The 19,322-nt window shown below is 48.7% G+C and overlaps 5 protein-coding genes across 5 annotated transcripts; 2 read left to right on the top strand and 3 right to left on the bottom strand.

Moving 5' to 3' along the window:
• Positions 1-1,659: 1,659 nt before the first annotated feature.
• BO79DRAFT_23124 (uncharacterized protein) lies at positions 1,660-2,624 on the top strand. Its single transcript, XM_025684146.1, has 2 exons — positions 1,660-2,467; positions 2,531-2,624. The coding sequence occupies exon 1, from the start codon at positions 1,931-1,933 to the stop codon at positions 2,462-2,464; it is 534 nt and encodes a 177-aa protein (XP_025538760.1). The 5' UTR covers positions 1,660-1,930; the 3' UTR covers positions 2,465-2,467; positions 2,531-2,624.
• Positions 2,625-3,089: 465 nt separating this feature from the next.
• BO79DRAFT_150135 (putative ARF GTPase activator (Csx2)) lies at positions 3,090-6,814 on the bottom strand (the record flags this gene model as incomplete). Its single annotated transcript, XM_025678614.1, has 5 exons — positions 3,090-4,485; positions 4,544-4,634; positions 4,723-6,397; positions 6,495-6,628; positions 6,751-6,814. The coding sequence occupies 5 exons, from the start codon at positions 6,812-6,814 to the stop codon at positions 3,090-3,092; spliced, it is 3,360 nt and encodes a 1,119-aa protein (XP_025538759.1).
• Positions 6,815-8,403: 1,589 nt separating this feature from the next.
• Positions 8,404-10,701, bottom strand: BO79DRAFT_23107 (C2 domain protein). Its single transcript, XM_025684132.1, has 2 exons — positions 9,633-10,701; positions 8,404-9,567 (listed from the first exon to the last, which is right to left on the bottom strand). The coding sequence occupies exons 1-2, from the start codon at positions 10,430-10,432 to the stop codon at positions 8,547-8,549; spliced, it is 1,821 nt and encodes a 606-aa protein (XP_025538758.1). The 5' UTR covers positions 10,433-10,701; the 3' UTR covers positions 8,404-8,546.
• An 838-nt stretch (positions 10,702-11,539) lies between these two features.
• BO79DRAFT_256084 (DNA repair protein RAD16) lies at positions 11,540-14,362 on the bottom strand (the record flags this gene model as incomplete). Its single annotated transcript, XM_025686174.1, has 10 exons — positions 11,540-11,771; positions 11,833-12,585; positions 12,639-12,765; positions 12,814-12,860; positions 12,919-13,139; positions 13,201-13,259; positions 13,311-13,385; positions 13,449-13,557; positions 13,609-13,938; positions 13,991-14,362. 10 exons carry the CDS (start codon positions 14,360-14,362, stop codon positions 11,540-11,542), a joined length of 2,325 nt encoding a protein of 774 aa, XP_025538757.1.
• Positions 14,363-14,431: 69 nt separating this feature from the next.
• Positions 14,432-17,892, top strand: rad7 (DNA repair protein Rad7, protein; the record flags this gene model as incomplete). The annotated part of the gene is made up of 6 exons (XM_025684040.1): positions 14,432-14,465; positions 14,608-14,638; positions 15,705-15,747; positions 15,945-16,496; positions 16,552-16,717; positions 16,877-17,892. 6 exons carry the CDS (start codon positions 14,432-14,434, stop codon positions 17,890-17,892), a joined length of 1,842 nt encoding a protein of 613 aa, XP_025538756.1.
• Positions 17,893-19,322: the final 1,430 nt, after the last annotated feature.

Here is a 19,322-nt window from a genome sequence, read left to right as displayed (position 1 = left end):
TGTCTAGTAGAGATGATGCTTCAGTTCCAATTGGTAACCACACAATCTCTTCGCCAGAAAATTTCCAGCCAGAATTCCATGGCATCAATAAACTGTTGACGCCCTTTTCTGATGTGGGAGAGATTCCCGAGAATCGATCGTTCCAGAACCTCCCCAACAGCCTCAAAGCTTCAACCATGGCGAATCAGCAGCAGCCTCTACTTACCTTTCTACCACAATTTGCCTCGAGCCTCCCGAAAAGAAACAAGACGGACAAAAGGGAAACCAGTCGATATGATCTTAACGATGGGTTTCACACCGTGTCACCCTTCACCGAGCCATTGGCTCGTTCACCTAAGGCTGTGTAATCACTAAGCATGCTTCTCCGGCCAGCTTTGCAGAGGCCATCATGCATAGCTCCAGCCAGGTAATGCACCCACCCAGGATTGAAAGCCCCTCTTGCCTTTCACCATTCTTGGTATCTGATCAGTCTGTTGGAGAAATGTTTGAGATACACAGCACAGGGTCTGCACCCACTTAGAATATGCGGATTCTTCATCCGTCTCGGCTATCGTTCTGTTCCCGCTGTACGAAGTTGTGAACTGTCACGACTATCACTGCCATAAATCACCAAAAAGATGGAACCATTCGGCCCATTGCAGGCCAATTTCGAGCTATGAACTAACTCCTGTTGCATTAGCACGGACCCATCCAATCTCGGTGAAGCCCCATTCTGTCGACCGTGCCTGGTACCTTACTATGGAAGTAGGGGTGGTGGATGATGCGATAGGTATACAGTGGTCTCAACAATGAGTGATTCATGCACATCAGGTACACCGTATGGCATGATCGATCAATCTCTCTCACAGAAAGGGGGGGGGGAAGTGGAATGGAATTTGCCACCCAAGAGGAGACAGACAGGTGGAAACCAACTCCATCATGGCGGGGATTGACATGGGACTAGCCAAGTGGGTAATGGATGTGTGTGCTGTGTGTGTGTGTGTGAGTGTGAGAGAGAGTGTGTGTGCGCGTAGACTGACTTGAATGCATTATTCAAAGCACACACCACAAAGGAGCTCTTCTCCTGCTTCCCCCCCCCCCCCCCCGGGCTTGCAAACCACAGACCATCCAAGCAAGCTTCCCCCCTCCACTTCAATTCATTATTTTTGTCTTCGCCCCAAATTGGATCTCAAGATCATTCCCGACCAGGTGAGGGGGTTTGGAATCTCATCGAAGGAAAAGATTGACCGCGATCGTCCGTTTCTTTCCACCGCGGCTGCCCTCTCGAACGCCACGCCGAAAGCAAATGGATATGACGTCATCGAATGCTCTTGAATGGGGCCGCGAACACCTCGCATCCTCCAGCCTTCTCGTACCCCCTCCTCTACGGCCTTTGTTGATTCGAGCATTCGGAAAATGAGAAAATGGATGTGGGATCCCTACAGCCACGGCGTCGGTACCTCTGCCTGACTATGAATAACCCACCAATTGGTACCGGGAAAATCGCTGGACAATCTTACCGCGGGACGAACGATCCGCTCATCGATTTCATCATCGGCCGACTAAAATTCAATATACATGGCCCTGAATAGCTATGCATGACCGCATCCGATCCGAGTTTTAGGTGGGGAGGTCTGACTACGGTACACAGCACACTCAGGTCCAGCGCCGACCCTGCCACTAATAACTAGCATGGATGCTGTCTCTAAATTTCGTTAGTATCTGCCTGCACCACTCCATAGCACGAAGTCCCAGGCTCGTCTCCACAAACGGGAAACGCCATCTCGCCAGCTCATCCCCTTTGAGGTATTAGGCGCTGCGGTGGCTTGTGTAGAGCTACTGCGATCGTCCAATGGGGGCGTCGGTGGCTCTGTAATTCGCACGAGGGGGATTAGATAGTGATGCCTGTCGCCGACATCATGCGCGCTTATCAACTCGGCTCGGCGGCGGCATGTGTCCCTTCATCCGCCAGGACCGCCAGGCAGGAGGATCATCCTCATCCTGTCGGATACCAGTCACACCGAAGGACACAGGTCAACTACGGTGGCAAAAGCACATTGCAGAGGCTGCGCCAGCTGATTTCCACCCCCTGTTCAATCAGAATTCCCTTACAATGGATTCGCGTGCGCAGCTTTCTCCCATGGGCCAGGGCTCCACTACTACTGTGGGTGGTCATGCTACGATAGGTTCCTGCTCAGCCGATGTCTTAGCCTTCTTTCTACGTCGCATAATGCTTCTGCTCACCGTGTTCCACCATCTTGCCGTGTTTCTGTGCCACTTCATTCTCTCGATGGCGTTGGATTCGGCCTCCCGACCTTCTTCACATCCAAAAGGGCGAGCTCCATTCCGCCATATTTCAAAGGATTATGACCGCGTGGCGCAGTCCACCCTATGTGTGAGATTTTTGCGAGGCGAGACGACTGCTCTGGATCTAGCTTTCTCTGGGAGGGTTCATTTTAAGTTACCTACGAGCCATAGTCTATGACAGGCGCGCTGCGAACTTTTTCTACAGGCCTGACGGGGATAGGATATTGGCTAATCAGGTGTATAGTCTGCAGGAGTGTCTAGAAGCTCATATACGACATGAATGTTCATTAGTATCAGCATAGCAGAACAGGTTCTGGGTCTAGGTGGGTGAAAAGCTCGAACACAAGCGTACGATGCCGGACCAGCCGGATCTTGCTCGAGTTTACGTAGCACTTCCGAAGATAAACAGGTGACATCAGCTGACAAAAGGTGAAATGACCACCTTGCAAAATGAAGGTTGGGTAGAAGGAAAACAGGGGCAAGGTAGAGAAGACGATGGGGGTGAAACACGGTGGATTGTGGTGGTGGCAAAAGGAAGTAAGACCGGGGGTGCTCCCCATGTGTCAGGGAGAAAATATCAACAGAAAGAGACAAAAAGACTAAGCGTATATTGTTGCATACCGACAGAAGCATATTGTTCCGCCGGCAGCTATGCAGACTGCAAACGTCTCAAACAAGAGCTTCAACATCACGTCGTGTCTACTTGAGCTTCGTTATAATTACTATTAAGGAATAGTCCCACCAACATGTCTGGGAAAAAGGGCTCTTAAAAAAAAAAAAATAGCACTCACGGCGAGGACTTGCTAGCGGTCAATTCCCAGGGAGGCAACCTTTCCAGCAAACCTGGCCCCGGCGCTGCCCCTTTTCTGTAGTTTCTCACGCTCCTTGCTGTCTATGGAGCTCGGCGCTTGAGTTGTTGGAATGACATGGTCATTCCCTGCGCCCCGAATTGCAGGTCCTGAACCGAGAGAATCGGATGTAGCTTTCCCAGGTGATGGAGCAGCCGGAGGTGTGCCAAAAGCAGATACTCTGGCGGTTCTTTGGCTCAGATATAACTGAGCGGCCGATGAAAGAGGGATGGGAGGCGGTTGCGAGGGAATCTCGGCCCCGTTCTGGACCAGCAGCTCTGCGATAGGGAATGGGATCGCTTTCACTGTAGGTGCCCCGCTGGGTTTGACGGAGAGGTTTGAGGCCGCACCAGGTGATGCTGGATCTGCTGCGGCTAATGCAAGAAAAATGGCATGCGTGCTGCGAGAGCGATCTGTAATGTTCACATTGGCACGAAGGGCAATGCCATATAGCACGCCCTGAATGTCATTTCTTTTGATCGCAGCCAGAAGAGTCTCGTCTGAGGTGGTAAACCGCGACAAGGGGGAAGGAAGTGGCTGAACAAATGCCCGTTCACTGTATTTGGCAGTGATAAACTTCAGCCGCTGCTCACGAGTAGAAGCCGCCACCGGCTTTTGAGCCTGATCGAGGGTTGCTTCCCAAATCATATTGCTGACACGGTTGCCAATCTGCAACAGGATTTCAACGATGTCATTCGAAAAGGAGTTGACGTCCAGTGTAAGCGAACGTATCTTAGAGATGTGTGTTCCGAGTGACCGGTGGATACCACTGCATTCGATGCAGAGGACAATCCCCAGATTGATTGAGACCCATTCAACCTTGGATGTAGACCCGCAGTCTGCACACCAATTGTTACCCTGATCTGCGTCTCGGATGGTTTGAAGCAGTTTTGAAGGATTTTCCTCGAAACCGAGACCGTCACCGCGTACGTAGCTTGGTCTTGCACCCACAGTTGTACGACGGGTGACACTGTTGTTGGACCCTGTTGACTGGGAGTGTTGAACAGTGTACGAAGTACTCTTCCCGGTTAGCACTGAGCCAATATCGCGGCCAATGGACGCGTTGTCATTGCCGGACGAGACTGGGGGCGGAGACATGCCGCGGCCCTCAACGGCGCTCTGCAGAGCATTATTGATAGCTCGAATCCAGTTGGCCATGTCTTCCTCTGATGTTGCCTGATAGATGCGCTTGTACTGTGGTGTGATAACCTCGAAACAGAATCGGCGTTCCGCATTCCGAGCTTCTCGCACGGAAGCCATTCGCAAGTCGATAGGATCCATGTGCAAGTCCAGTTTCTGTTTCCAATTGCTATACTCCGAGAGCTTTCCCTGATCTAAAACGATCCAGAATCTGCGAGACAAAGATCAGTTTCGAAGCCTGAGTCTGTCAGAGCAGAGGACAAGCTTACTTATGCCAAGCCTGCTTGTTTATTCCCTTAGGGTCAATATGAGATCCTGGGCGCGACAGTGCCCAGAGTAAGCCTTCCTTCCTCTGCTGGCCTGTGACGATACCGGTTAGTGATAAGGCTAATATATAACTTGAGATGAAGAATGTACACTCCCCAGAAAGACTCCATAGGGTACATACCGGTTGAACTACTGGTAGAAGCGAGCATCGAGGGACCGCCTGAATGGCTGCCAGAGTTGGTCTGCGGCAAAATCGAAGAACTGTTGCTGATGACACCTCGCAGTTGGGATCCTGTGCTATCTGCACGTCCGAGCTCGTTCTCAGACTTTGGGTTGCCGCCACCATTTCCTGAATGTACCGATGATGCACCCGCATTGGCCAGAGAGTCAGGCTCGATGTACATGTTGCTGCTTTTCTCCAGATTCCTTCGCTTTTCTTCCCTTTCTGTCCGCTGGAACTGGAATTCTTTATCCGCTTGGTTCACCTCATGGATAAGTGCATCCAGCTGAGGAACCATATCATCAACCTGTTTGGCGGCTGCCAGAAAACTCTTCGCTTGGGTGTCTGCATATTTGGTAAGATGGGAAAGAACCTCTTGCTCCTTACGGCCACCATGGAGATCCTGCATGAAGGACGAGTAGTCGAAGCGCTTCAACTCGAAGTTGCGTCGCTTTGCCTGATACTTTGAATCACTTTCCACCCGCTTCTTTTCCTTCAACGAATCCTGGCGTTGACCGAGATAGCGGCTAACATAGGCGTAGTAATCCCTGCTCTCTTCCTCGAATTCCTTCTTCTTCGCCTCCGCCTGTTTAATGTCATTGTTGTATAGCTTAACCAATGGTTCTATGACGAGCCTCTGGAGCTGGATGGTATTCAAACGCTCGTAATTCAATATTTGAACTGCAGTCCTTTCAAAGTAATGATCAAGGGCGGGCTGTATGGCGTTCGCGTTGGAGGTTGAGGCTTCCTTTAATGCGTTAAGGAAGGCTTCCACGGCTTCGTTGCAGGCAGTCTGTGCCTGCTGAGCGGCTTCAGCTTTCTTGAGGACCTTCTTTATCTTAGCACGCATATTCCCTGTCTTCTGTTCCAGAGCTTTCATAGTAGCCCGGAATAACGGACCATCCTCAACCACACTCATGTCCTCTCCGGGACGCGAATGAGGAAGGTCGACTTTGACAGGTGGAGGCGGTGCTGAGACGTGGGGCAGTGTGGCTGTTGTATCACCAGCTTCCGGGGGTGTAACAGGGACATTCTGGGAATTGGATGCGGCGTCCGCATCGCTAGAATGGGAAAGGACGGACTGCGACGAGGGAATGCGATTGCGGAAAGGAACATTGACTTCCAGATTTGGGGAAGAAACTTGTGGGCTTGGAAGCGAGCGCACTGTATTATGCACCCAAAATGAGAAGTGAGCAAGGGTATTCAACCGGTTCGCCCTTTGATCATAATCCAGAAAGCTGCAGCTATTTCTCCAACCACCCCCCTTATCTTCGACCACTTTGGGGGGTTTCCATTTCCAGGACCAGTCGAACTGAACCGAGGGACTACCTGCGGTGGAGTAGTCTCCGACTAGCTGTACATTGGAGTTATTTTGCAAGTTGGGGTTGGCATGGAATTCTCTGGTGATCAAGTTGTCTAATTCCCTTGAGTTGGGCGCATGCGCAAACGTAAGGCCTGTGAGCACCGTGTCAGCGACCTCGGGCAATGATGTTGAGACACCATTGACGGTCGAATTCGCAGCGGTCCCCGTTTGTGTCTGTCTCAATATAAATGTGAAATTGAAATTCAACTCGTCTTCGTTGTTCAATCGCAGAAGGAAGGTGGGCACAGGGGCAGACGGCGAAACATCGGGATCCTGATAATGGTCGACGAGAGCAGTGGTTAGCTTCTGGAAGGGCATGACAGGTTGCGCCTGTAATGGCAACGGTCTCAGGAGAAATTCAGCTGATTACCTGTATATATTCTATTGGGCTGTCGTCGCCGGTCTCACGCTTGGCAGCATATCTCGTCGCGGGGAAGGAGTTCGGTACAAGGCTTAAAAGCACGCGCCGTTTGCTATTCGTTATGGTCACGGAAGCGATTGTGACTAGTAGGCATGGATCGGGTTAACAACGAAAGAGAAGGAGACAAGGGCAAGGACAAGGACAAGAATAGGGACCATCAAGGGCGCGAGCATTTGGCACCAGCGCCGCGTGGGCAGAAACTTACACCTTGTCTGATCCTTGAAGTACAAGTTCCCAGAGTCATCTAAGCGGCTTCCAACATTGCCCATGGTGAAGTTGCGGGGCCTTTGGTATGGAGATCGAATTACCACGCAGGAGAGAGGTCAGAGACGTGACCGGGGCAGTTGAAGGTCACCATCGACAGTCAGCGTGCCCGTAGTCGGATCAGAGGGCGGCCTGACGAGAATGCGGCGGGAAATGGGACCACTCAGTAGAGTACTGGTCGTCATCCAGGCACAAATGCGATCGCCAGGGAGGTCGTAGTCAAGCGTTTGGTCGTAGATTGGAGCGCGAAGAGGGTCGGGAAGGAGATTCAGAGGGATAATAATATGCGGGAGTCAGGAGGAGTATCAGGTGGTCGCGGGCGGAAATCAATAAGGGCGACAAGCGGGGGCAGGAACGGGGGGGGGGAAAGTCTCGTTGGCGGTAATTATCCCTCAGCAGGTAGTAGTCTAAGTACTGATAGTAGAATACTAAAATTACTATTAGGGATTGGATGGAACTGAATTATGTCGAGATTGATGGAAGAAGAGCAGAAGAATGAAGGAGTGAAAGCGACGACGTGTACAGTCAAGTTATTGCGGCATCGCAGTAAAATAGATGGGCAACATTATTATTAGTAGGAGCGGGAGGGAAGCAGTAGTTCTGACTTGTAGACTTTGGTTGGTTAGTTCACTTGTTTTTTTAGTGTATGTAAGACGGATGAAACAGGCGGGCTGGAGAGAAGAGGAGAGGAGATAACTAGTAGTAAAGTAGTTGGTACTTGGTAGGTGGGAGGGGGGCCTGAAAATCGGGGCTGGAAAGCCTGAGGTATGTATGTATGTATGCGTGTCTGTGTGTATGTATGTATGACTGAAAAATGCGTGTATGTAACATCATTGATCCGATCCGGACTTCTTTCTATTCTACACTGCCAAACACAAGAAAAATAAAAGAAAGGGAGATCTCGTAACTTACTTACTGCATGCACTATACCACATAACTGTGACATGCCCCGAGTTTGATGGGTGACATTGTTTTTCCCCCCCCCTTGTTCTTTTCTGTGAGAGATGATAAATACCATGTAAATACAACTTTAATTATCCTACATACATCCGCGGGGTTACCCATCTGATACCTCACAACTACATGTATTCTGTGCAGAATACTAGCAGTAGACAGATAGAGGGACCATGCACTGGGGCCGAGATTGGCTCGTGTTCCTTTCCCCAACTGTGGGGGTGTGTTGATCTGACTCGTGATCTCTTAACCTTTTCTACCAAACGCAACTTGGTCCATGATACCCACCATCATAGAAGCTTATCCGTCCAGCTCTCATCCGCGTGCTATATCGTCGCTCCCTACTATTGGGCCGCGCCACGAATCTATCACAACCCTCCCTGCTTAGTAGTAGCTTTGATGGCTAATACAGGCAGTGATGAGAGTTACAAAAAAATAAAAATTCCAAGAACGAAGAATAGGCATGGAGACCCCCTCATTAGCATTATTTCATACTGAATGAATGATAACCGGCAATTTTCCTCGGCCTATCAACACAGAACCAGCCGTACAAGGCGTATTACAAGATATCGTCAGTAATGATATTCGGAATGGAGTAACGGTCATGGAATAAAAGATGAAAAAGGAAAAACGTAAGGTCATTCATGGAGGCACATTAGGACGGGTTCTTTCACCACATGAGGTGGGGTGAACTCCCTGAGGTTGTAGGTAAGTTGGTAATGTAGGTACGACAGGGTAGGATTCATAGACGCCTCAAAAGCCCAAACTGAGCGTGTATGGAAGCTAAATTCGGCCGTCAGCAGCGAAAGTGGCTGTGCTTTCATCCACGCCGTTCTCCACGGCGGGTTTTGATGTTCCTGAGCTGTGCGCTGCCGCGGTCCTTTGGCGCCCGGACCGACTTTCAGTATCATCTGGACTACCATGATTGTCTGACTGGGCCCATTTCATCATTTGACCCTTCATGTCTCGCATATCGTGTACCTTTTGCGCAAAGCCATCCTTTTTATGAGGCTGCAAATCACTGCGCTCATTCAGCTCGTCTTCATCCGAGCTGGATATGGAAAGCGAAGAGCTATTGCTGCGCTGGAGGAAAATCATATGATTGCCCTCGTTCTTCTTAAATTCTCTCTGCTCATTTTTCAGAGCCGCCATCCGCTCTGCATCCTCCTTGCAATCAAGTGTGGTGACGTGAAGACCTGGTAGATTGGCGGAGATGAACTGTTTCAACAAGGGTAGGTATTGGCCATTGGGACGATAAGTTCCGCTATCATTGTCGATGAAAAGTTCATAGTCGGCCGGATCAATTGATATCTCCGGCTCTACCAACGACTCATCACCGGAGTAGCGTGTTTCTGAATGCTGGATTGTTTCCGGGTGTCGGGGATGGCGATGCTTCAGGCGACGCAAGAAGAACTCACCAGAGTATGCGATATATATCGATACATCACTATGCATTGTGTGTTTACTCAGCAAATCAATCCCGAATTCCTTGCCTGTTTCTGTGAAGCGGAATTGCCCGTCTAGGGTGATGACATATGTAAAGATCCTCCCGCCCTGAGCGTAGTGCACAAATTCAAGAAACTTCTGCGTGAGCTCGATACAGGGGGAAGGAAACTGTCCATTGAGGGTGGTCTTGTCAAAGTTATAGATACGCTCGTGTTGATGATGCAGCGCTCGATTGAGTATCCTTCCACGAAGACTGTGTGACGTGAACATTCCGGCTACAAACGGCTTAAACTCAACGTAACGGTGATAGAGCGGCGTAGGCACAGGGCCCTTGAGCTGTATTTGGATTGCCTGAAAACTGAACAGAGAGACTGTAAGCGTATCATTTTCTTCAAAGGGTTTAGGGCAGGGGGAGGGACGAACTTATATCGAGTAATGGTTTTCTTCTCATCACGATGGCTTTGGACTTCATCTTTAGTGCCCGCTATCCTCCCGATGAGGGGAGAAAAATGCTTGAACCAGTAATTTGGTCCAACGGTATACATATGAGCCCCTTCATCTCCCGGTGTTTTCCCTAAGCACTGCACGCTGATTACAATATGCGACTGCACATCCAGACGTCGCGACGCCAGCGCAGCAATGTTGCCGAACAAGTAGACCCGTTTGCTGCCCATGCGCTTCTTCAGGCGAAGGTTCTGCTCCTTTATGCCGGGCCATTGTCCATTGACCGAATCCACGTCGATATAAGCGTTACCGAGTTTGTCGTCATGGTCCGCAGCGTCTTCATCGTACACATGACATTTCAGATGGAAACCCGACGCAGGGACATTGGCAACGATCCATTCGCTATTCCATTCTGGATCGCGATTCTTGCGCACAGTTGGAGTCCGGAAGGACATAACGGGGTCCTGCTTGTGGCGTTGGGGTAGGTCGACGATCAACTGAGCGAGAACATAAGGGTCGGAAGAAAATGTACCAAAGTCTGCGCAGGGAAGGTTGACTCCACGATGGAAGGTGAACTTCAGTGTATAGCCCGGTGGTGCATAGGGGTATGGAGTGCTATCGAACCCCCCAGCAGGCTCTGACTGAGACGGGTGGTCACCACTCAGAGCAGCCTTCATAGCGGCAGCCCGACCCTGCATGTGCTCGGACTTGTCATAGAATTTTGGGCCATATTTATCGACTGGATGCCGTCGCCGGGTTCGCGGTTGGGGGTCTTCCATGATTTGGGGGCCAAGAGTGGTGGCGATGATGGTGGGCGGTCGTTGTCGCTCCTAAGTAGTCACTATGGTTGTTGCCTGTGCGAGGTTTTGCGAGTAGCGGACGGGATGGGGATGTTCGTCGCGTAGTGTCCAAAAGTAAATAACTAGGACGGATATCAGACGATCGGCAGGTTTAGATTGAAATCCCCCTATTGATGTCAGTGATAATGGAGAGCCCAAGTGATAGAAATTGCGATCCACACATCCCGGGCTGATAAATGGGGAAGAGTGAGAGATCCAATGGTTCTTGGCCTTTCCCCCTTAACCCCACGGGATGGAGATTGGAAATGATGAATCTACGCAAGCCTTGCAAGGCTAAGGCAGTTTAGTAACTTTGGCCGGAGGGCGGCTATGACGATGGCGGAACACGCGGACCCCGACGGATAGGGCAGATAGAGATTAGGAAGGAGAAGATCGCATTCGGGGGAACGAAGAAAAGCAGGTTGGAGATCTTCCTCCCATCATCAGAGGCACTTTAGTGGTGTGTCTGACATCATTCTCAGCGCCCTACAGGGCTATCTGTGCAAGGGAGGTACGTAAGAGGAGACACGAAAAGTACCAACCAGGATGATGGGGAAGTAAGAAGTGTGGTACGGAGGTAGTACTTAGAATAGAATGAATGACCACGGAGAATTAAGGCAAAATGCCCTGCAGAAGAGATTGTTTGGTTGACCCCCAGGGGGCTCCCGAAGTTAAAATCTCTTACTAAAAAAAAAAACCTCTCCTGATCGTTTATGGTTTTTTTTTTTCTTTACTTTTTATTTAACTGCGTAGAGTAGTATGTACCGAGGCCCCAGAGCATACGTAGACTTCATGTACTACGTAGATGTGAGATCCTTTGATCCACCGTGTCCGAATTGTACCTGCTCTCCCACCATCAAGAACGCCGTACATCGTTATGTACCAGCGAAATCACAAAAAATCCCTCCCCCACCCCCCCTAATACTATTCTAGATAGTTACTGCCCTTCACTTAATCCGCTGTTCTCTTGACTGATTTTCTGACCTATGTCTATCTCTAAACACTCGTTCCCCCTCTTTACTCTTCCCTTCCCCTGCCTGACCAAGCCTAAGATCCTCTAAACAAAAATTGCATGTCTTCTGGGGTAAGCTTCTCTAGTTTCTCTCCTTGATCTTTGTTAATGGTACCGTTGATCATGTTGGCCTTCTTCTCTTGTAGCATAACTATTCGAGATTCTACCGAATCTTCAATGCACAATCGAGTTATGACACAAGGTCGGCGCTGGCCGATGCGATGACATCGGTCTGCACTCTGCCATTCTGCAGCTGGGTTCCACCACCTAGCACCAGTAAAGTTAGTTGGATAGACATTCGTTCGCGTTGGTAGTCAATGCCACTTACGGGTCAACGATAAAAACTCTCGAGGCCTCGGTTAAATTCAAAGCCACACCGCCGGCCTTGAGGGAAACTAGAAACACTTCGACATCGACATTGTTCATAAAGTATTCGATAGAATTTTGGCGTTGTGCCGGTGTCATAGTTCCATCGAGCATGACGGTGTTGAAACCAGCTCGACGTAGACGCCATTCCACAAGTTGCAACATCGAGGTGAATTGGGAGAAGACAATTGACTTCAGTGTCTGCTTCTTGCTTCTCAGTTTATAAAGCTCGTAAACAAGCATCTCAATCTTGGTTGACGATGTCCAGTCCTCCATGCGGATCCGATTGATGATGGAATTTTGCTTGATGCACTCTTCCTCTTGCTCGATGTCAGGCTGTTCGAAATCGATCGACAAAGGGATGTGGCACCGAGGGCAATCGACGATTGAGCCCACATCGAACGACCTAACATAGTCTTTGGCGCATCTGCGGCAAAACTCATGATGGCAACGGGAACGAATTGCTTCTTCCGCCGGTTCGTCGCAAATGCAGCAGACAAGTACGTTTTGCCCGGTTTCTGCGTGTTTCTTCAAAATGAGGTCTGGGTGATTCGCAACCTGGCGCATCTGCATGATAAGGCCGAAGATATTTGCGTAATTGTTCAACATGACACCACGGCTTACATACGTATCAAATTGCCTCGTCGTGTTAGTCATGATGCTCCGAGAGAAATCACGTTCAATCTCTCCAAAGAATTCGTTATGGAGAATGACACTGGTATAACGTTAGTACTTCTCTCAGTACACCTGTGCCAAGAGGTTACAAACCGCTTTGGTGGAAGCTCCATCGAAGCTGTATGATCTCTTTTTATTCGCCGCAGCATGATCCTATCAGTTATGAGGCGAAGCTTCGACAATGCCTCCTTGCGTCCTTCCGGATTATCCCTCTCAGTGACTTCCGGGGAGTTAGTGATGTCTCAGCGTACATTGATACACAACTTACTAGGATTCAAAATTTCCTGGTTGAAGATTGAGACATGGCTGAACCCACTATATTGAGAATGACATTAGCTACTTGATCATTGTAGGTGCTGATGAAGGACCGTACCTATGCCCGCAGTCAGTGCATTTTTTGGCTGCATCCTGTGACCAGTGAAGCTGCTGGCACTGGCACTGCTTGCAAAAGTAGCAGGCAAACGGCCGGACATCCAGAAAGCGAAGGAGAGAAAAAAACTCTCCAATCCGATTTTGGACAGGAGTGCCCGACAGACACCATTTGTAGTTTGCTTTCAGTGCGAAGCATGCACGGGCGACACTAGTTGTACGTTGCTACAGACGTAAGCCGTCAGTGTTTGATAATATGGCATCATAAAAGAAAGACCAACTATACCTTAATGCTATGCGCTTCATCCAGGATCAAGCGATGATAATGAATAGAATGAATGACGCCTTTCCTGGTTAATATACGCTATCTTCTGGGTCATCAACGGGAGTTCTTACTGTTCTCCTGGATGATTCCATCATCGCGATTCCACCCTTTCAGTTCTTTGCGGTGAATTGATTCGAGACCAGAATCTAAAGAGAGTATGTCGCGTCAGTTCTTAGTGTCCTCGACTCATTTCTTTATGGTCACCGCACAAGAAATCATTATCACATCATAGGCCAGAAGATCCTGCTTTGAGAGGGTTTTGACCTTCGGGTTCGAATTGTGGTAGATGAGGACATTCAATTGACCATTCGTATATTCCTAGTCCAATGCATTAGCGATACTTCGATCCCAGAGTTTCATCAGACATACTTTAATCTCTGATCGCCATTGCATCAAAGCAACTGGAGGAACAACGACAAGCGATGGCCTACCAGCCGGGTAATCAGACATAAGAAGGGAAACGGCCTGGATTGTCTTTCCCATGCCCATTTCGTCTCCCAATAACCCTCCCTTGTAATGTGATTCTTCTTGTTGCATCATCCAGCTCAGACCTTCAAGCTGGAATGGCTTGAGTGCTCTCGATATACCCGGAGGTTGTTCCGCCATTACCGGCTTCATCGGTGGAGTGTTCCTCAAATCATCCCACATTGTAGTGACGCATGGATGCTGCCTTTCAAGTTTTAGTCTTTCCTTGAGAGCCTGCGTGCTTTGTCAGACAAAATTCCAAAGATAGCTCAAATGAGAAACATACACGGGACCCCCTCCTTCCTGTCTCTGCTGGCTCTGAGCGAGGATTTCTGCCCGCTCTGCGTGAAACCCCTCGTGTGGCGGCTCGTCCTCTAGCATTACGCATATTTCCGATCCTGGAGCGCCTTGGTGAGACTAGAACTTCATCCTCATCCGAGGAAGATGCAGAAGAGACCGATTCAATGTCAGTCAGAGGATCGTCGCTTGATTCGCCATCGCCCACATCAGTAGTGGATATCTGGCGGAGGCTACTCTTGTTAACTGATCGAAGAGATCTCCTTACCCCGCGCGAAGGGGTCGGTCCCCTGGATAAATCCTCATATGCATCGCGATCAGGATCGACAAGGACACTATCTTCTTCGGTCGAGTCTTCCATTCTGGAGTGAAGCCGTCTCGAGGTCCTTCGTAACTTGAAAGGTGGTTCTTGATATTCTTGAGCTTGAAGATGCTGAGCCAATACTGCATCAGAATCTTGCAACGTAGGATGGCTTATAGAAAGTGCCGCTGAAGACCTCTTAGACCCTGGCGGTGTATGTAAAGACATAGCACTCGATCGTAATTCCTGGGCACGTGTAGAGGCGCTGACCCTCTTCCTCGGTCGGCTTGCATCTGATTCCACAGGCGTGACTGCCATACTAGTTGCGGGTGTACTGTATGCAGGCGTTATGTCTTCATCGCCGGATATATCTTCGGTTGGAAGGGGAGAAGCAGATGAAGATGAGACCGGATATCTCCTCAGAGGTATTGCAACTTCGATAGAGTATGGTCTATCTCCAGAAGACATCGCCCCTTCCACCGCGGGCTTCCGGCCTATGGAATTACCTCCATTTTCTGAATTGTTCGAGTTCCCAGTATAAGCTGCTGAGGATGCTCTAGCCAGTCTCGCAGAGGTTCGTCTAGGTACGGACGAGGTATCTGATTTGTGCCCAAAAATGTCAGTTACTGCTAATAAAAGTCCGATTGACTTGCAATCGTTTCTTTTTGATTTGAGGTATGCGAATATCTCCTTCTGGCGTCGTTGCTCCTTCGGAGTTGAAGTAGACAAGAGGGTAATCCGACAAAGAGACCTCACCAGCTAGTGGGGTCATTCCCCTCCCTGTAGTTGATGATTTCCGACTCATTCCTGTGAACCAAGTGATCGAATGTTCGTGAAAGCTGATAACTAAGGACTGGAGATTGTTTGATGGCTGTCACAGATGTCTCTGACGAAAAGTGAGGCAAACGGCTGAAGCAACGCCACCCGGGGATGGATAGCTAGGGGAGGTTGTGTACTCCGTACCTTGGCCGCGGTTATCGGAATAAAGCGCCAGGATGATGGGACTTTGGGGCGAGGGAAAATTTTTTCTTTCTTCCCAAAAAAAGGTTTCACTGCATCGATCTAGCCATTCGATGGAGCAACTTTAGGCACCAAATCATCGTTTTGCTGACTGTTGCCTGGCCTCAGTCTGCCTTCACATTTAATTGTTATCTTTCCCCCTTGGCCGAACACGAAGCCGATAAGCCCGCCCGTCGACTCTCGCGTTAAGTGGAACGCGAAATCACCACGGGTTCCTGTGACCTGCAAGTGTCGCCACCTTGAAGCCCTTCCAGGAAAAAGAATCACTTTATCAACTATATTCATCTACACGATTCAATATTGTATTCGGCTTGAAGAAAAATGTTCGTATCCGATTTAGTGTTGAAGATATATATTTTGGTCATTGACAACAGTATATCAGGGCAAACAGAAGGCAAACGAGGAATCAGATTCGGGGCCCGTATGTTCTCAATAGATTCTTACCTTTCTCCTGTCATCACCCACAGCCTTTACTAAAAGTCACTACTACTTAGGCACTCTGCTCTGACCGATTTTCTGGCTGTAAGTAAACTGTTTCTGTTTGTTCCGGCTTCCGCTTTTCCCCCGATCATATGCGAATTCTCCTGGAGCCCCCCACTGATGAATATCTGATAATCTTCAGTCGAACAACATATCTGCCGCTCAAATTCAGCAAGATCACTTGACACGGTTAAGGCAATTTGAGCGCCAGACAGCTGTTGAACGACAAGAAACTGATCATGTCAATGTTGATGATGATGATGATGACGATGAATACCACAATGTCGATGAGTCGGCAGCAGACAAGAAAAAGCGGAAAAGAAAAGAAGCTGTCGCTCTCGCGAAGATAAAGAAGAGCAAAGAATTCGCTCGTCGTAAGGCTCAAGGCACAGGCGAATCTGATAACGATGATGATATCGCCCGAGAGATGATGTGCGAGAATTCTCAGCCCTTTGCATTTCAGCTAGAAAACTGTGAGATATGTGGCAAACGCTTTACAGTAACCCCTTACAGTAAAGCTGGTCCCCGTGGAGGCCTCCTTTGCGCGAAATGTTCGAAGGAGCTAGCGGATGATGAGAAGAAACCCAGAGCTAATAGGCGGGGCCCAAGAAGTGGTCGTCGCCAGAAGCAAAGTAATCTGCTCGATGGGTTTGCTCAACCGGGCGCTCCAAGCCTAGCGGAGATGTGTACGAAGGTACGTCAGGGCTTGTTCAGAAACATGACTTCTTGCTAACCTCCGGCTACAATAGAAAGTAGCTGACAACATTAACGATATCGAAGAGTTTGGAGATTTGCCCCCGCAATTGCTTCATCGTCTCGGTCAGATATTGTGCAAGAGGCGTGTCTTGACTTCAAGAACTCTTAATTTGTTTCTTCGGTCGGATCTTAATTTCATTGATATCTATGATGCTGCAAGTACGTTCTGGCTTTTACTTCTTTCTTCCTCCTCCCTCCCCTTAAATTCTACTAGCTTTGTCTAGTATTTTTTCGTCATCCCGCCAATTTTGATATCCTGCTCGTTTCAATCCTACTTTACGCCAATGACTCAAGGTATGAGTGTGCTAATTGCAACAGAGCTTGAAACACAGGACTTCGAAAAGATCTTCGCTTTCATGCCTAATCTATATCACGTGAACTTTCGCTTTGCCAGTCAAATGAAAGATAAGGTAGTTGATTACCTTTTGGATCGCGATTTGAAGATCAAGCGCTTGCAGCTAGATGCCGCAAATTTGATATCAGATGCATGTTGGCAGCAGCTGTTTCGGAAACTGGGGCCCCAATTGGAATCTCTTAAGTTATCCAATCTCGATTCCTCCTTTGACGATGAAACAGTGGAAGTGATGTGCAGGGAGTGCACAGCGCTTCAACGTTTGAAATTGAAGCAGTGCTGGAAAATGGGCAATCGCTCTCTCCGAGCCATTTCCGAACTGGTATCTTTACAGCACTTGTCTTTGAACTTTGTTCAGGAAGTGGATAACGAGATTCTTCTCAACACACTTTCAAAGACCAGCCCACGTTTGCGGACGTTGTCCTTGGAGGGGATATCTACCGCAGATGACCGTCTCCTAGATATTATACATGTCAATTGCCGCGCCTTGACGAAGTTTCGCTTTTCTGACAACGCAGTGTGTAGTGACAGAGGCTTCGTCGCTCTCTTCACTCACTGGAGCAACCCACCGCTGGAATTTGTGGACCTTTCATCTACGAGAGATGTTGACAATTCGAATCCTGATGGACCTGCGGATGCGATTGGCCTTGCATCCCAAGGTTTCATGGCTCTTATGAACCATTCAGGGCCCGGGCTACAGAAGTTAAATATCGCATCCTGCCGCCACGTGTCCCGCTCTGCTTTTGAAGAAGTTTTTGCGGCCGGGAAGACGTACCCCAATCTCGAGGAACTAGACGTGTCCTTTCATACAGTCGTCGATGACTATGTTGTTGGTTTGATCTTTCAGTGCTGTCCTAAACTCCAGAAATTGGTTGCTTTTGCCTGTTTCAACCTGCGAGATGCTCAGGTTCCGGCCGGAGTTGCTCTGATTGGCGGATTGAGGGCCCAAGACCCCATTGTACTTCAGGGCCATCACTACTAGATAAGCTTGAAAGCTCTGCGTGATCTATACCCCTCGCCCCTGGTTGCTCGAATGATGAACAGCTCATATGCCCTGGTATTGACGAATGCCGTTTACATCATCCTTTTCAGTCTTTGTTTGCTAAGTTACTACTTAATAGGGTGAAATATACCTGTTGTTTTCGGTCTGCCGAGACTGAGCATCTCAATGGAACGGGCATAACGAGCTGTATGTGCGAATTAATTCCGGCCCATGTTTCGGAAAAGCTTCTTTGAATGGGGAATAAACTTCACCATGACATGCAAGTGGTTGGTTGCGTCTTTAATGTACTGAAAAGCAGGGGCGATTAACAATGAACCGTCGACAATGACAACTTAAGATGGAATCGGCTGGAAGGATTTACATATGGTTAAAGGGTACTAGATAGTACAGCCTCGCAGACTTGCCAATCCACAATGCGGCCGGAGATCATGAACAATTAAGTATCCTGGTTAGTCTAGCGAGGTCAAGACTCTAGAGTACGAAATCCCGAATTGGTAGTTGTCTAGATATAAGGAAGTGTGTTATGAAAATGATAGTACAATTCATACTATATGCTTTGAGTCACGGGGGATGTGTATCGAGTGACGCTGAGGGACATGACAATGTAATCCATATTGTAGTATTATGACTGAAGTCATTGATTACACACGACTAATAGTGGGACAACATAACTACTGTACTAGTATATCAACATAGAGTGGATAATCCCATTACATAGAGAATACTCCGCAAGTAGTTACCGTCCAATAGTCCAGCGTGATCGCGTAGCATCTATATAGTAATGCTGACTGTGGGCGACTAGATAGATACCTGGTAAAGTGATCATCTTCCGAACGTCGAAACTGACTAACGAGAAATGTTCAATATGGCAGGTACATTTATCATGATTAAGTAGCACCACTACCTAAGTCCGATAGGTTAGCTGTGGGCCGCCGAACAAGAAGAATTGAAAAGTGTGGATGGAATGGGATACCTATAAGTGGGCGGCGGTAAGAGGAAAGAGCTATCTATCTACTTCGCTACTTCGAGAAAGGAATGCCTTAGCCATCAGGTGGTACGTCGGATGGCGGTGGTTAGTCGTTGGCCCCCTTACATGACAGTTGACGGCGGTGGAATGGTGGAATGCCTTGGAACGGACCGTGTCCCTATCAATTTATCTACCTCGGCCAGTTCTAGGCCTGGTACCAACCCCCCTCCCTCCCCACCTTTCATTGATTTCTCTTGTTTTTCCTTCTTCCTGCTTTTTTTCGGAGATGCGAACAGACATACTCGAGAGAACAAAGTTAAATGTACATTTCCGGTTTCCTTTCAAGCATCTTCTCCTGCACCAGGGTGGTTGGTTAAAGTGCAAAGAAACACACATTAAGTAAGTGACTAGTAACTGTTGGGTCTAGATTGATACCAGACAG

Source organism: Aspergillus costaricaensis (genome assembly GCF_003184835.1).
Source record: "Aspergillus costaricaensis CBS 115574 unplaced genomic scaffold BO79scaffold_19, whole genome shotgun sequence".
NCBI classification, from domain to species: Eukaryota; Fungi; Ascomycota; class Eurotiomycetes; order Eurotiales; family Aspergillaceae; genus Aspergillus; species Aspergillus costaricensis.
The sequence above is the reverse complement of the archived record's forward strand: the minus strand, read 5'-3'. Positions and strand labels throughout refer to the sequence as shown.